The following is a 19,263-nucleotide window of genomic DNA, read 5'->3' on the forward strand; positions in this document are numbered from 1 at the left end:
CAACCAAACACATCATACTAATCGTCTCTTTAAGTGTTATATTGAAAGATCAAACACCTTTCGTTCAGTATATAATTGAAGCAAACACCTTACAGTAATCTTCTTTGCAGTGTAGTATTGAACAAAACACTGCACTGAACACCAGAACTTGTTCTCACCTGAAGTATAGAATTGAATAGAACAACCGACAACTATCACCCTTGCAGTATAGTTTGAACTAAACACCTCACAGTGATACCCCCACCCTGCAGTCGAGTATTAAATCTTACACCTCAATATGGTTTCTCTAACAGTCTGTAATAAAAAAACTCGCACTGATCTCCCCTGCGATCTCAAATAAACAGCTCATTGTGACCTAGCTTTCAATTAGCATAAATGCAGTATTGAACAAAAATCCTAACTGTTATCTCCAGTGCCCCAGATAAGCTGCGTATCTGCGTCTTTCATCCTATTTAAATGTTTAAAAACGTAAAGAAATTAAGTATCAAGCGTATAGAAAACGCAACCAATTTGATTGTTTCGCAAATATGTCAAATTCGATGCGTACGACACAATAGCTTCGATCGAAAATGCTTTGTTCATTTTCGGTATTTTCAGTTTGAAATTATTATCGTAACGCGGCGACGCTTTTATTCAGATAGCGCCTGGATGACGGAGCAAGAAAACACAAAGTTATTGAACGCTCTGTGGACTCCTAGATTTCATAGTTTAATAAAGCGTCTGACAAAAGTATATACCACGGCATACATGCGTTTTCAATCTGACTTATTCCGTCGCTGATTGTGCATGTATTTTTAAAGCGTCTGTACTTTCAAATTCTATTACGATGCGAAATAAAAAGAGTATTCGAAAGACGTCCGCTATTGTTGCGCCAAAATATCAGTCGATCGCAAACTTTTTCGAACCAAGAAAGCAAGAGCCAATAAGTGCCGAATCATTCGTGTTATCGATTTTGTTTGTAAGTTTAACGTTTATATCATGGATAGTTTCAAGGATTAAAGATGTTATGAAACATCAGTTTATTAAAGTTAATGATAGTTTACAGTTTAATTGAATCACTACAAGTGTGCAGCTTTAACAGAAGTAAAGGAACAATGATTTTAAGGTATGCATTTTTATAACTCATTTCATCCTATTTCAAGAATGAAATCACCCTATTTTTCAAAATCAATGGGTGAAAACCCTATTTCCCAAATAATTATCAGGGGCACTGGTTATCTCCCCTGTAGTCTAGTTTAAAAATCTCCAAATGATCCCAACTGTAGTCAAGTTTAAACACATCACTTTGAACTTCCCATGTAGTCTAGTATTCAAGCAAACACCTCGCTGTGACTACGGTGATGACTATGATATTGTAGATAAACAAAATGCATTGCTACTATCATGTATACATGACGTATCAAGGTCAAAGTCAATTCCCTTGCATGGGAACACAATCATCGTCTAGGCTAGTCGTCTTTGATTGTGTGTGAAGTCTATACGATTTATGATCAAGGCTATGAATCATTTATAGAAAATAGCTTGCTGTGTTAACCAAATAATTACAAGTGAAAAAAATACTTTTTTTTTATCACACTATTCTTAGCTTGAACACATACTCAGCAGCAGACCATTAAAGGTAGGGGAGATCACTTAAACGTTTACATTAAAATAAAAAGACAACTGTGTCCTTTTCCAGCGTTGATATAACGTGTCATCAAACTCATTTTGACCAACGCCATCTATACGTATCCCCTCCTTTGAATTATGGTGATCTTGAGTCAGTGGCCTATTTAAGAAACACTCGAAGATCGTTTAAAAAAAACTTACATCAAACCATCACTTGATGTAAGGGACATAACTCACATTTGAGAAATAGATCTATGAACTAGATAATGATTACATGTTCTATTGTCAAATCAACATAACATGATCGTCGACAACCTACGAATTAACGCACATGGGGCCATTTTTGACATACCGATTTCTAGCCCTAAATCTAACTGAAACAAGATATACTGATTGCTTGCCTGCAAAGCGCCCGATACCAAGGATATGAATCGGGGGTAAAAATAGTTAAGGTGATTCATAAGTCCAAACGGGTAGACATTATATCAGTCGGAGTAAAATTAAACATAGCCTTTTCTTTTTTCTATTATTAATGTAAGATGGTATATAACGAAATAAATGATGAGTTTAGTTTGAATTTCTAGATGTTTCGATTGGGGTGTACCTGACGAAAGGATATAACACATATAGATAATTGCTACTTAACGCAGTCATATTGAGGTCAAACAAGTTTCAGCACATGCACTCTGTAATTGCGTGTATGAAGCTTGTTCAGCATTGTATTTGTCTCATGGCATGTTGAATAAAATAAATTTTTCTTCCATTTTTACACTATTACTACGAAGGTTATGAATCTCAAAAAAGTCCCAACATCATATGTTATCCGATTAGAATGCCCTGTGCATCTGATTGTTTTGTTTTTCGATTGCTTTCAATTCAGGATGGACTTCAGACTTAGGATCGAGATTTGTGCTCAAAAACGTTCGTAATCATGATGCATGGAGTGATCGCTACAATTTAACGAAACCCGGTAAATCACTTTCAAAGTTGAATATGCATAAATAGACTAACAAACAGGGAGACAACAGTGTAAACAGAAAACAACGTACAATACTTATTTTTATGGAACGTTATTTTCCCCGGGCGTTTTTCAAGATGAACGTACGCTTATATATGGTTATTTAGAATTATGATGTAATTCCTTTAAAAAGCAGTCATGTATGTTTTAACTAATTTCATGTAAAATTGTTGTTCGTCTGAAGTGTTCGTGGAATTGTGTAATCGCTTAAGTTAGATCTGTGTAAGGTGATTAGTTCTACGCTGTGTTTCTGATAATATGTATACAGTCGTGTTTCATGCAAATGACATTTTCAAAATGCATGAATTTTATCTTATAAACGCAATGTCATGGTTACTGTTATCAGTTAAAGATACATCGAGGCCATATTTTGTTATCATAGCGTTATGTTCTCATTGATATGGTTCGAAGTAACACAAATTTTACCTGCAGATAAGAGTTGGGCAAATTGTGCAAACTAGCCGGATCACAAGTAGTGCAATAGTCATCGTGAATCGACATGCATTCTTCTTTAATAATCGTGATCTTTTGCTGCTGCTTTGGTAATAATGGAAAATCAGCAACAATTAATAAACTAAAAACGTTACTATAACGTAATAAGAGATGTTGTATTTAATGTGCACATAAAAGTGAGAAATAAATAAAAAATACATTAGTTAGACATATTTTTTTTTATTCACAGTGCTGGGATACACGTTTATTTTTTAATAGTCTGTAGCATAAAAATACGAAGATAATGGTGTCATCAAATTTAATTTGATGACTGGAAATAGAGATAATTTACATGTTTTTACCGCTGATTGACGAAATGATTGCATCTCTTTCCATTAATGATATACAGTAACACGTTTTCAAGCAAAACACGAACACAAATGTCTGTACAACATTTTTAGAGGTTCAGTATACTATTATGTTATGCACTTTATTTGTGTGGTTTATAGGAAACCACCTCATAAACTGCTTTGATTTCGCATCTTTCGAACCATTTTTAACGGCAACATAGTGCTCTGTTTATTTACAGGAAGACTAGTGGAAGCTTCTGAGAGGTGCGATTCTAGCCTCAGCTGTTACAGCGGTACATATTGCTGTATAGACACTAACTACCTACGTACTAGCTACAAATGCTGTCCTAGCGCGACATCCGCCCCAGAATACTCGTACGTTTTTATCTTAAATTTTCACAAATAGTAATGTATAGACACCAAAGGAATCTAACTAGTATGTACAAAAACATGTGTCTCATTTAAAAATTGGTATTTTAAAGTAGTTTCTGCCGTTTCTTTTGTTTTCGAGTTCGAAAATGGTTTCGGTTGGTTGAAAACAAGGCCGCCAGGGGGGCATGGCATTTTTCCTTAAATGGCTTTACTAAAACCTTGCTAATACTCTAGAGGCCACACTTATTGTCCGATCTTCTTGAAACTTTGTCACAAGATTTGTCCCAACGATATATTGAACGAGTTAGAAAAATGTCTTCCGTTGCTTAAAAAAACATGGCCGTCAGGGGGCGGGGCAGTTTTTCAAATATGGCTTAAGCAAAAAAAATTGTTGACACTGTAGAGGCCACATTTATTGTCCGATCTTTATGAAACGTTGTCAGAATGTTTGTCTCAACGATATCTTGGATGCGTTTAAAAAAAATCCGGTTTGTTGAAAAACATGGCCGCCAGGGGGCGGGGCATTTGTCCTTATATGGCTATAGTAAAACTTTGTCAACTTTCTAGAAATCGCATTTATTATCCAATCTTCATATAGCTCGGTCATGTATTTTAATTTTATTAGATGAGTTGGAAAATGGTTCCGGTTTGTTGAAAAAAAAAACATGGCCGCTAGGGGGTGGGGCATTTTTCCTTATATGGTTATAGTAAAACTTTTTTAACACGCACATTTTATAGTTCAGTCTTTATTGAACTTGCCCAGAATATGTTTTGTAATGATATCTTGTATTAGTTCGAATTAATTCTGGGTTTTAAAAAAGCATTGTCGCCTGTTGGGGCAGGGCATTTTCCTTATATGGCTGTCATAAAACCTTGTTAACACTCCGAAAGTCACATGTATAGTTCAATCTTTATAAAACTTGGTCAGAACATTGTTTTAATGATATATTGAGCTGCCCAGAACAGGTAAGTACCCTTGTGTCTCAGGTTAGCGACGTTGAGCCTTCCAGGCCCTCTTGTTTGTTGACGACAGAGAGGTAGTCTGTTAAAGAAATATTCAATTATCTATTCAGGAGTACTGGAGGAATAGCAGGCGGAGTCGTCGGTACGATCTCATTTATCATCTTTATCGTCTGCTGCGGCGTTTGCTGTCGTCGTCGTCGTCTTCGTGCGGTCATAGTGCGAGAAGCCGCTGCGAACCCTAGCATCACCGTCATATCTAACAATCAACGTATGTTCACTTACATTAAGTTAATAACCACATTTATTAACCAACCTTACGTTTTCGAGTTAATGATAAGCCGAGTAAAACTACACCGGCATTTTAGTATAACAAGGTCCTTTTAAAATTGCATATAAATTATTAATATTAATTTAAATATTAATTTCATATTCGGATTGCCCTGGCAATCGTCAAGTTGCGTCATACATGATATCTTCAACGATTATCATAACCAGTATGTGAAATATTTAAGTGTTTAACCCAGCAAACTTGTTCGATGATTGCATATGCTGACTGTAAATATTAAAGTTACATAAATTCTCAAAATCAACGAATATTTCGCAAAATATTTCGTAAAATAAAATTAACCATAAAAAATCAGTCCTCATAGCCCATTTCACCAGGAGATCGGCAATATTCGCAGAAACTCGGAAGTCTACTATCTATCAGCTGACCACGCTAACCAATCAAATTCTGGAGTATTATGTTTACATTAAATCAGCATGGCGTCTGCTTCAACAGATTCATTTGTTGAAATAAAAAATGCCGTTTCAATCGGTAGTTTGCCACAATCACTAAACAATTTAATATATCATCAATAATTAGTTACTTTCCCAACATACATTCGGACTTTCGTTCAATCAGAGAAGTTTCATACGAGCTGTTTACAACGATCGTATAAACATGCGGTTTATACTATCGCTATTTTTAGATCAGAATTGTTTTTTTTCCAAAAATTGGAGAGTCTGTTTTTGTCAACTACGGAAACTCAAAATCGTTCAAAAATGCGATTTGATAATTATTACTGGAAATAAGGAGGAAATAATAGGATAAATAGAATATTATGTGAGTTTTGGATACAGATCAAGTGTATCATGCTCGGCTCGAACCATGTTATTTAACGCTCGGCAAGCCTCGCGTTGGTACATCGGTTCTAAGTCTCGCATGATAAACTGGATCTTTATCCGAAATTCGCATAATATTCTCTATTAACATCGTTTCCACCACCGCCCATATTCTTACAACTTTTCACATGGCTCACGTGCGGCATTTTCTCCGGTGTATTCTCTATTTATCAGTAAAATATCCGCCATAAATTTACAAATATTGCTACTATAAATAGATTAATTGTACATTTTACTCCAGCATTTCATTTGTCAGCCAGTTACCTGTTCGGAGTCTTATCGGCTGAAATCGTAAATATTCGTGACTACTCGGATTGAAATGGGCTATAGCAATAGCCAAAATTTCAACGCTAGATGTGGTATGGTAAACATAGATTAAACGATATACGAAATGCTCGTTTTTATTTTTTTGTGGCACAATATATTCCATTTAGATTTCCTGCAACGACATCTATTCATACGACACATGAACACTTACATGGTACATGAACACATGTTTACATGAATACATGTGTATATACATAAAAAAGAAAAAAGAGCATTTGTATCTTGTTAAATCTATGTTACCAGACACACATCTAGCGTTGAAATTTGTGTATTGTAGAGATGGCAAATATGATGCCTCAACCAATGGCATACGCCCCGTATCCCGGGCAACCCGCCCCGTATGCCGGACAACCTGGTCCGTATGCCGGACAACCTGGTCCGTATGCCGGACAACCTGGTCCGTATCCCGGACAGCCCGCTCCGTATCCAGGACAACCAGGCGGCTACCCACAATCCCCGCCTCAATACGCACCGGCGTAACGCGACTTCAGGTGCGAGCGTGTTGCAAAGTAGACTATAATACCATGTTATGGCGATTAGTTTCAGGAGCAATGTTAGTGGTATATCGTGCGCAATTGTGTATATGGTTAATGTAATTATTTAAATGAGGTTTATTATAAATAAACATGTGTACTCTCTCAACAGGACAAATTCAATATCAGTATTGTCAAGATTAAGTTTCAAGTAATGTGTATCAAACGTGTCACTTTCTTGTTGTAGCTTCAATTTCATTGCGTTCATTAATTGAAAAGTTTCATCACTTTGGTAACATTTTCACAACGAGTTTCTATTATTCGTTATACATTAATGAACACGTGCTTTAAAAGATATCATGTAAGCGTTTTAAATAAGTTGTACAGTTATATATCTTTTTTGTATTATGCTATGGTAAAATCCAAATTTAAAAAATCACTCAATTGTACCGCCTCTTTCTGATTGGTTGTTCTTCTGTGCGAAATACATTTTCGTTTACGTTTCCAAAAAAAGAATGTGCATTATGGTTTTGTAAATGTACCATTACTATATAATGTATAACCGTACAGTTAGTCTGGTACCCGGTTCGTGCCGACATGACACACCAGTTGGGGTTTTGGATACTTTCATTTTCCATTTGTTGTGTCTGTGTTGCAACAATTCTTTTTGTAATTCAGTGTGATCCATTTATAATTCAAACGCCACAAGCCAGCGATTATTAATACTCCCTCCAAAATACTGCATTATATGTGAAAGTTGTTTTTACAATTTCAAGTAGATATGGTGTACACATATGGTTTTCTTGGTAGTCGTTATCCTTGATCATTGTATCTGTCATGCAAGAGCCGTAGTCCAACGTTCCAAGTTTGTATCGCATGTTAAACAATCGTGTACAAGGCCAAAGGTGTATGTTATCTATGCCGACATCATAAAACAATTACATGGAAAATATCCAGCTGAATATTAGAACGTTGATGTCGGTACAGGGACTTCTCTGACATGTTTAGATTAAGATTAATTTGCATCATTATGAAATATTAAAGTCCAGTGTAAGAAAAAAAAATTGTATACAGTAATACATCAAACGATGTGAGCGTAAAATCACTTTCATGTTGTTAAGAAGATTGACTGAAGTGAAGAATTTGTTTAACAGTAATAGAAAAAGTTATTTGAAAAAATGAAGACTATTTTCACAGAAGGAAACTAAATGTATATGTATACGCGTATATGAAGCTTATCCCATTTATGCCTAGCGTCTAGAAAAAAAGCCCTGGCAAACAACGTAGACCCAGATGAGACCCCGCATGATGCGGCGTCTCATCAGGGTCTGCGTTGTTTTCTCAAAGGAATTTCTGTAATAAATATTCCAAATATAGAAATAAATATACTAGACATCCCTAATTTTGGAAATAAATTGATCCAATGGATGGGAGATTCCACTAGGCATAAATGGTATAACCTTGTGGAATAGTGATGATGCAAGCCATCGTGGTGTCTTTTTGGACATTGCCTGACTCCACGATCATGTTTTGCAATATGAAATATGTGTAGTAACTAGATGAATAAGTTGCTTTAAACACGATTGTATGCTTTCAAAAATGTCATCATGTTTTGTTTGTTTTTATTTGGTACAAGCGAACACATACGTTTCTTTGCAATTTCATTATGGAGCCTTGACATGGCGTATAGAGTCGATCCTCTGTTGCGTGAAAATTCTCTCATAATGTTCTTAATGGAATTGTGCATTTAAGCTATTATTATGCTCGTAACCGACTTGCTTGTTAATGACATATAAAGCATACGCCGATTGAACATTCAAACGTAGAAAACGAATGTGCTTTTGACAAAGAATCAGCACACCAAAGATATATATGACCACGTGTTGTGAAAATAAATGGCCACGTAATTGCATAAATATCATGATCACAAAAATACCGACAGAAAAATCAAAGGTATGAAGTACATATAATTACAAGATAAGTATTGATGCAAAGCATCAAAGGGCAACAGGAATTTCAATGTAAAAGGCACTCAATGAAGTTACATGGAACGATTTTTTTCTACTGTTAATATTAATATATTGGCCGATTATTTTAAACAAAATAGAAAAAGATACTGGTATAACCAGTATCTCTGATTTTGTGTTATAACTCCCAAATAACCATTATCTATGATTTTGTGTTGTAACCCCAAATATTTCATAGTTTATTTTATTTACATTGGTTTTCTTTTTTATGCTCCCCCAAACATTTTTGGATGGAGCATATAGTCGCCGCTTCGTCTGTCCGTCCGTCCGTGTGTCCGTCCGTGTGTCCGGACGTGTGTCCGTCCGTGCACAATTTTTGTCCGGGCTATTTCTCAGCAACTAATGACCGGAATTCAATGAAACTTTATGGGAAGCTTCACTACCAAGAGGAGATGTGCATATCATCAGCGGGTTCTGGTCGGATGATTTTTCACAGAGTTATGGCCCTTTGAAATTTTCCATTAACTGTACATATAGTGCAATTCTTGTCCGGGCTATTTCGCAGCAACTCATGACCGGAATTCAATGAAACTTTATGGGAAGCTTCACTACCAAGAGGAGATGTGCATGTTATCAGCGGGTTCTGGTTGAATGATTTTTCACAGAGTTATGGCCCCTTGAAATTTTCCATTAACTGTACATATAGTGCAATTCTTGTCCGGGCTATTTCTCAGCAACTAATGACCGAAATTCAATGAAACTTTATGGGAAGCTTCACTACCAAGAGGAGATGTGCATATTATCAGCGGGTTCTGGTCGGATGATTTTTCACAGAGTTATGGCCCTTTGAAATTTTATATAAAAAAATATTGTCCAATCAACTACTGTGCCCTCAAGACGTTTCCTTTTATCTGAATATATAGTGCAATATTGTGACAAAAAACCTTTGGGGAGCATCACCCGTCTCCGACGGTTTCTTGTTTTACTGGCATCCATGTGCAGTTTTCATAGATAGAACATAACTGTGTAGGTTTTAAAAAATCTGCTTCATCTTGTAAGCGTAATTTCATATTTTTCTCAACTCCAAGGGAAGATGATTCTGAACTTATTCTTACGTTGCTCATTTACGATAGGGGTTGACGAACCCCCCCCCCCCCCCCCCCCCCCACACACACACCCTCTCACACATATATTTCATGGGCATTATAAAAACAAAAAATGGTTACAATAAAACAGCATATTTATTTAAACTAAAATGTCTACATCTAAACAAAAAGTTAACATAGAACACAAATAAAATAATTTGATTCTACTGGGGCTTGAACATTGGGCCTCTAACATGTTAAGCGAGCGTGTAACCACTACACTACGGAACCGCTTGAAAAATCACCTTCTAACTAAGATATTAATAAGTGACTGTAGTGTAACGGTTATCAATAAAGCAATAAAACGTGTAATCGCTGTCGTCTTGTAAAATTGAAGAAAATATGCGTTAACCAAAACTCGAACAGCAAAAGTCTGCGCTATTGTTAGAAAAAACACAAAATAAATATATTTTGATTATGTTTTGTTTTTTTATACAAAACCAGAAAGTTTCACCGGTTCGCGTATTTGCCCAGTCCCTGTGATCTTTTATTATTGCCCAGTCCTTGTGATCAGTTATTAATTAAACTAATTAGCTTTGCATTATTGGCATTAAATGTTGTAGTAAGTGTAATAGGCACAAATGCAGTACTTATTTACACTAATTTACACAAAAAATCACCACTATGCAAGATATTCTGACAACAAAAATATATAGATTGATACGTACAATAACTTCTCCTCCCATAAGCGAAAAAAAAACGTATTACATACGAGTCGGCGCACTTCAGTGCGACGCCAATAACATGACCTACGCTCCAGGAGTGAAATAACGTAATGCTCAATTTTGTTTAATACACGGGTGTTATTACACTAGTTATATAAATTTGAAATGACTTCGTTTTTGTGACGAAATGGCGTTATTATTCCAGCGAATTTCCTCAGTTGAACTCGTTTACAATGTGAATAAACGGTGAAAAGAGCATAAAATAAACAGAAAATTTGTTGGTCATGTTATAAATAGAAAACTTAGATTCGTGGTCATTTTGTATTGAATTTATTAAACACGTCATCTAAATAGAGATAAAAACTCGGCAAGCCTCGTCTTTATCCTTATTTAGATGACTCGTTTAAAAATTTACTACAAAACGACCACTCATGCAAGATCCTATATAAAGTTTGAATTAACTTTCTTCCAAAAGCCAATATGAAATTGCAGAAAACACATTCGGTATGAAAGCATGATTTTTTGCCTTTAGATGTATACAATAGCGTATGAACTGTGAATACAAATGAAACAATATCAAAGCAGAATGATTGGTCAATGTATGTTTTCAATATTTGACTTTTGTAAATGCCCAGCGGGGACAACTTCGAAACGGTATCCCTGTACATTATACGTTAGTATCAAAGTTATTCTGATAAAATCGGTAATTACTTTCTGATTCTAGTTTTAAAAGTGTTATGATACAAATTATTGCTTCATCAAGGCAGCACCGTATGTAAAAAATCATTTACAAAGTATAAAAATTTATAAACGAAGTGTTTCAATTTTGTATGCTGAGCGAGCGTATATTTGTAATTATAATGTGATCACCTCTCGCATTAATACCCGAGTTCCTCTTCTTGATCGCCGCTACACTTGGAGTCCGGATGCAAGGATGCAACTGGTGGTCATCTGTAGAGCCTCCATCGATTCATAACCATTATATCATTGGTTGTTATGACATTAGATCATGAGTTTAGTTGATCATTATGACATTAAAACTCGAGTTTAGTTGATCATTATGACATTAGATCTCGAGTTTAGTGGATCATTATGACATTAGATCTCGAGTTTAGTGGATCATTATGACATTAGATCTCGAGTTTTAGTGAATCATTATGACATTAGATCTCGAGTTTAGTTGATCATTATGACATAAGATCTCGAGTTTAGTGGATCATTATGACATTAGATCTCGAGTTTAGTGGATCATTATGACATTAAATCTCGAGTTAAGTGGATCATTATGACATTAGATCTCGAGTTTTGTGGATCATTATGACATTAGATCTCGAGTTTTGTGGATCATTATGATATTAAATCATGAGTTTAGTGGATCATTATGGCATTAAATCATGAGTTCAGTGGATCATAATAACATTAGATCATTAGTTCAGTAGAACATTATGACATAAGATCATTGGTATAGTGGATCATTATGGCAGGGGATCATGCGTATAATGGGCTTCAATATAATGAGATCATTAGTTAAGCGTATCATAATATCATACGATATTATAAGATGAGTTTAGTATATTATAATGCCATATGATCATGACTTTAGTGGATCATGAGTTTGATGGATCATGATAGCAGGAGTTATGTGTTTAGTGGATCATTATGACAAAGTGTCATGAGTTAAGTGTGTCCTGGTTACACGGGATCTTGAGTTTAAATGAACATACAGGCATAGGATCATGAGTTTAGTGGTTGATGAAGACAAACACGTCATGAGTTTAGTGGATCATGGGGACATTGAATCATGACTTTAGTAGAACATACATACATAGGATCATGTATTCATTAGATAATGAAAATATGCGATAATGAGGTTAGTGTTGATCGCTAACAAAGTTTGTGAATTATACTCATAAAAGCAAATATAAATTAGATTTTACTTAAAGGGACCGTCAACTGCGATTGACGAAAAAAGAAAAGTTCTAAAATACCGTATTATTTACAGTTATTAGTTTATATTGATTAAAATATCACGACTGGTATATTGCATTACTTGAAAAATGTTCATCTTTTCAGTATATTCTGTAATAAAATTTCGCGATGTAAAATCGAATATACATAGCGAAAATATGTGACATAGCGATAAACACACTATTAATAACGCAAGTAGATTGATTATTTTATAAATAAAAAATATACAATTTACTACGGCTGCACAATTTGCATTCCTGGGTTTACAACGTGACGATGATGATCAATCTACTTGCGTTATTTATAGTTAACCGGTTGTTACCTGATACCTGTAACAAGAAAAAACTATTACCGAATATACTGAAAATATGAAAACTAAACAACTTTTTTCAAGTAATGTAATATACAAGTCGTGATATTTTAATCAATATAAATAATAATTAAAAAAAAATACGGTATTTTAGAACTTTTCTTTTTTCGTCAATCGTGGTTGACGGTCCCTTAAAGGTTATAGCAGACTAATGGAGGCGGGTAGTATCGACTTTGTTCGTGAGGTATCGTTTCTCTACGTATATTGACGGATATTAATAGAACGTCAAATTAACATAAATGACGTGTAGTATTTATGTTCATAAACGATAAACTTCCACGGAAATTTCAATTATACATCATTACCTACAAGAACTTTGTATGATTAATGTATACCTTACTAGGTAACTGTCAGTTTAATACATATTTCGTTTTGACTTCGTGATTAAACAAATGAACACACGCCTGTTGTTAACACTGAAATTAATTGTTTCAACATAATCGCGTTTCAAAATATAGGCTCATGTAAAAAACAGAGGGCCATGATGGCCCTGTATCGCTCCACTGCTGAAAAATGGCTGAAAAAAAAAAATTCTCGGCATGTGCAAATACTTAAATATAGGCCCTATTTAAGCACATGTACACTTTTGTGACCCCCTGGGCTGGGTCAAATTTAACCCCAGGGGCATAATTTGAGCAAACTTTGTAGAGGACTACTATATATCATTACATACAAAATGTGGTAGCCCTAGGTCCTAGAGTTTAAGACAAGAATATTTTAAAAGATTTCACAAAATTAGCAAGATGTAAAGCGTATATAATGCTCAATTTTGTGACCCGCGGGTCAGGGTCAAATTTGATCCAAAGGGCATAATTTGAACAAACTTGGTAGAGGACTATAAGATGTTACTGCATACCAAATATGGTAGCCATAGTCCGAATGGTTTTCGATTAGAAGTTTTTTTTTAAAGATTTCACAAAATAGGCGCATTATAAGCGTTTATTCAATTTTGTGACCCCACTGGGCAGGGTCAAAGTTGACCACAAAGGCATTATTTGAACAAATTTGGTAGAGGTTTATTAGATGTCACTACATACCAAATTTGGTAGCCCTAGGCCCAATGGTTATGTACAGAAAGATTTTTTAAGTTTTAACAAAATAGGCCCCATATAAGCGTATGTTCAGTTTTGTGACCCCCCCAGGCAGGGTCAATTTTGACCCAAAGGGCATAATTTGAACAAACTTGGTAGAGAACTATTAGATGTCAATACATACCAAATTTGGTAGCCCTATGCATTATAGTTAGGGACAAGAAGATTTTTTAAGTTTTCACAAAATAGGCACTATATAAGCATATAATCGATTTTGTGGCCCCCATGGCAGGGTCAAATTTGACCCCTGGGGCATAATTTGAAAAAACTAAGTAGAAGACTATACAATGTCACTACATACCGAATTGTGAAGCCCTAGGCCTAATGGTTATGGACAGGAAGATTTTTTAAAGTTTTCACAAAATAGGCATTATATAAGCAAATGTTCAAATTTGTTACCCCCGGGGCAGGGTCAAATTTGACACCAGGGATAAAATTTGAACAAATTTGGTAGAGGACTATTAAATGTCACTACATACATGTACCAAATTTGATAGCCCAAGGCCGGATGGTTATGGACAAGTAGAATTTTGAAGTTTTCACAAAAAAAGGCCTTATAAAAGAAGCATATGTTCAATTTTGTGACCCCCAGGGGCAGGGTCAAATTTGACCCCAGGGATAAAAATTGAACAAATTTGGTAGGGGACTATTAGATGTCACTACATACCAAATTTGATAGCCCTAGGCCGGATGGTTATGGACAAGAAAAATAGTAAAGCATATACAAATTAAATTAATCAAGTTGAATTCGGAGTCACACTTGCAACATTTATTGCTAAACAATATAAGCAAGCTATACAAATCTTATATCCGATGGTTCGGATGTTTCAGCAGAGACTTAATAATAACTGTCTCTAACACTAGTTCAAAGTCTTCCTCGATATTACTTAATGTTCCCGAAACAATCATATCCGAAACTGTGTCATTATGTTGGACTTCTTCCGTTGTTGGTCTACTATCTGTCAACAAGGTCTTCAGGCGATCGTATGACAAAACTCCTCGTTTTTTGCCTTTTTCAAGAGTGTGTGATAAATTCAATCTGGAGTAAAATGCATAACATTCGCACCATATATTAATTATTTGAACTCATAAGAAGACACACAACACTTTTGAAGCAAGTTTTTACTATTTACGACATGCTTGAATTATGAGTGATCATCATATGTCAATTATACATATAGTACTTACTTACGTGTAAGTGAATGTATCTCTTAAGCTTTGCTATAAATAATTTTATTGTTCAGGGTAAAAAAGTATAGTATAGTATAGTACAAAAAGCAGTGAAAATGAATTGCTTTTTATTCGTTTTATGATAAAGTATTTATCATTATTTTTTTGCTTTTATCATCAATTAAGTATTATTAACTACTATTATTAAGAGATAACACTTTGTTTATTATCACATGATTGTTAAGAAGAACTATAGCTTATACTAACAATTGAGTGTACTTTGCTTGTTACATGTTGTTTGTTAACCATGGATGTATCAAATGTGGTTATGTTTTTATATGTATTCCATGTCACATTATAACTTGCAATTAGAGCACTCTCACTCTCCAGTGATGAGTGATTTATGAATTGATGAATGTAATTTATACAGTGTTATTATTTATATCCATCACGCATGTCTGTAACATTATCATGTATTTGTATATGACGATAAGCTTGTTATGCTTAAGTCAAAATAAAAAAAATTGTTCTGTTGTTCTGTATTATTTGCCGGCCGTAATAAACAAATAAGCGGTACACACGATGACGTCATACGCCCGTGCACATTTGTTTAAATATTAATAAATAAACTGTTCGAGCGTTTTAACTGTTCAAACGTTTTTAAAATTCGAGATGGTACACCTACACAGTTGTTTTATTATAACGGCATTCAGTTACAGTGAATAATGTGTGTACGTATTATATTATAAATATTGAACTTTAAGCACAAAATAATCATACTACACCATGCATGCAATGCGAATACTATACATAAACGGTATAAAAGCGACATTTATGTTGTCTTCCGTGCTAAAAAGTGAACATGGAAATGGTAGTGCTGAACTATTTACAAAACTACATTAAGCAGATCTTGTGATAATAGTGTTTCTTGCTTTTTTTTCTTCATGTCCTAGCTGATGATGGATTGTTTACGTTTATAGTGTGGCGTAACTCGTAATTACTCCGAACAACGACAAAGTAATACAATTCAGAACAAAGTCTTTTATAAAATTGATTTCAATTTAATTCTTTTAAAATAATAATAATTATGTGATGTTATTGCATTTTTATACAAAGCTTTCAAATATTATAGTTTCAAAGTCCTTAACAACAATTGTCAGTTTCAATTTTTATGAAATCAGCAATACGTCTAAATGTTCTCCTACAAGCTAATTTTCAAAATGAGCTGAGCTACTTTTCTGAATACACATCCCGCTTTTTATATTGAAATGGATGCCTTTAGTTTTGTCTCTAAAAACATACCTTGTTTTATAATAAAAATACATTCAAATTATTCTTATTATAAAAGTACACGTAATAGTCGGAATTTTGTTTGAAGTCAGAAGTTATATAAATATATTGTCGTTAAATTTCATGACAAATAGTATGATTAATTCACCCTCATTATGCTATTACATAAAAACAGTCGGTTTTTAGTTTAGTCAGAGTAACCTGTAAATACAATCGACAAATATTATTTGTGAACGTGTGAGCGTCTTGGGGTCCCCACACTCCATGAATTGATTTAATAAAACGTATATGGATAATAGATATAATACGTTGTTATGAAATCAGTCAGTTTCATAATCGAAGCTTTTTAGTTGAATTCACAACACTCCATCAATAGATTTAATACCACTTTTATAAATAACATATACAAATACGTTGTTATAAAATCGGTTAATTTGATAGTCAAAGTTTTTTTGTAAAATTCATAATTTAAATAAACACTTTATGGCTAAATTTAATTATCTTAGTCGAAACACAAAACCCGTACGTAACATACATATTTTTCATCAAACTAGATTTTTATATTTTATGATTTAAAGGGATCTTTTCACGCTTTGATAAATTGACAAAATTGAAAAAAGTTGTTTCAGATTCGTGAGTTTTCGTTTTAGTTATGATATTTGTGAGGAAACAGTAATACTGAACATTATCCATGCTCTAATATAGCCATTATATGCATCTTTTGACGATTTTAAAACCTAAAAATTATAAAGCGTTGCAACGCGAAACGATTGAATAATTTGGAGAGTTCTGTTTTTGTCGTTAAATTTTGTGAAACTACGAAGATTGCTTTTATAAGGTATAAAATACGTCAAGAATGTGTACTCGGCGAAATAGCTCAGTAGGCTAAAGCGTTTTTACTTCAGGACTCTGGCAGGACTCCAGGGGTCACTGGTTCGAAACCTGCTCCGGGCAATGTTCTTTTCCTTTTTTTAATCTATTTCTTGATTTTTTACTGGAGCTTTTATGATCCAATGTTTACATTTATCAATATAAAGCATTTAATGAATAAGTTAAAAAAAATGCCAAAATCTGTGAAAAGGCCCCTTTAAAAATCTATACTAGGTCCACATGAAAAATTAAAAAAATAAAAAGTCATTTTTTTATCTTATACACAATATAGAATTCTACAACATGAAATATTATTACATATCATAACAATCATACTAGCCCAATACTTGAACATCATTCTTAAATACACAAAGCGAGAGAGATACACAGACAATTATCTTGAAATATTATAACCATCATATTTGGACATTTCGAGATGCGACCAACGACAATAAACAATAATGTTAAATCATTATTTAATTAAATGATGATTTTTTTATTATTTTATCATTAAAAAAATATTATTTTGATGATACAAATCTTGAAACAGTTATAAAATAATATGATGATATTTTTTACATCGATGAGCATCATATTTAGATATTATAAAATACAAAACAAATAAGTATTCATACATTTATACATTTTTTAATTATTATGATTGTTTTATATCTGAATTATTTATTTACTTATTTTTTTGATGATAATAATCTTGAAACAATGATAAATAATAAAATGATGATGTTTTTCGACATTGATAAGCATAATATTTGGACATTATAAAATACATAACATGACAGTTGAGATGAGACCAACGACAATAGACAATAATCTTTAATCATGATAACATGATGATTTTATTAATTATTATTCAATATTTATATTTATTTTTTATGATGATATCTTCAGACAATTATAAATACAATTATTATGGTGTTTTTGAAATTGATAAGAATCCTATTTGGGCATTTTAAAATGCAAAACATGATAGTTGAAATGAGACCAACGACAATTGAAAATAATTTTAAATCATGATACAAAAATAAGATTTTCTAACGGGTTTTGTATATCGACTTAGATATTTAAATATAGCGATCAAGTGTTTATATAATTATGAATTCAACCACAAATTGAAATCGATCAAGTTTTCATAATCCGAGCTTTTTTATTTAATTCTACAAAACATCGTATTTATGGCTGTTTTGCTCTTACTGCACATGGGGTAAATTGCTGGTTTACATTTACCATATGCAGTGTCTATTTTTAGTTTACACTTGTTTCATACAGTGTATATAAAAATCTCAACTATGTGCTTTGTAAATGCGAAACGTATTCAGTCGAATGTCCTTTAAATTTAAAAGACTATATTGTATGTGTTATTAGATAGAACGACCTGGGTATTAAATGGAATACTAAAAGCCATCAACTGCTGCAAAATTAAGTCAAATATTAATTACTTCATTAATAATACGTATACTTAAGCTGAGACGAGTCAAAATAGCCAGATTATAGCCTTACAGTGTTAAATTTATAATAATAAATAATACATTAATTAATCAATTAGCAAATATTATTTAGAAAGAAGCAAAATCAAGTTTAAAAAAAGAGTTTTATCTCTGAAAAAAAATGACAATTTGCATAAGAAATATTGCTAACTGTTTAAATGTCCTGTAAGTTTATCATTTGATCGCTTCATTTTATATTACGATTTAAAAAAAAAGTTCAAAATATTTTTAAGTGAAAGATTTCTTTATATTTAAATATATAAATTAATTTCAAATTTTATTCTTTTTAAATAATATTAATTATGCGATGTTATTGATTTTTTATACACAGGTTCCAGATATTATAATTTCCAACTTCTAAACAACAATTGTCAGTTTCATTTTTTATGAAATCGTTCAAATTCATAATCGAAGCTTTTAAGTTAAATTCACAACAATCCTTCAATGGATTTCATAACACTTGTATGCATACTATATTATACGTTTTTATGAAATCGGTTAATTTCATAGTCATA

General features: G+C 33.3%; 1 protein-coding gene across 1 annotated transcript; it reads left to right on the plus strand.

The window, feature by feature from the left end:
- Positions 1–3,000: 3,000 nt before the first annotated feature.
- Positions 3,001–8,312, plus strand: LOC127837447 (uncharacterized). Its single transcript, XM_052364568.1, has 4 exons — positions 3,001–3,168; positions 3,648–3,783; positions 4,854–5,011; positions 6,512–8,312. The coding sequence occupies exons 1-4, from the start codon at positions 3,126–3,128 to the stop codon at positions 6,712–6,714; spliced, it is 540 nt and encodes a 179-aa protein (XP_052220528.1). The 5' UTR covers positions 3,001–3,125; the 3' UTR covers positions 6,715–8,312.
- The last annotated feature ends 10,951 nt before the right edge of the window (positions 8,313–19,263 follow it).

The sequence above is a fragment of the Dreissena polymorpha genome, chromosome 7 (assembly GCF_020536995.1).
Source record: "Dreissena polymorpha isolate Duluth1 chromosome 7, UMN_Dpol_1.0, whole genome shotgun sequence".
NCBI lineage: Eukaryota > Metazoa > Mollusca > Bivalvia > Myida > Dreissenidae > Dreissena > Dreissena polymorpha.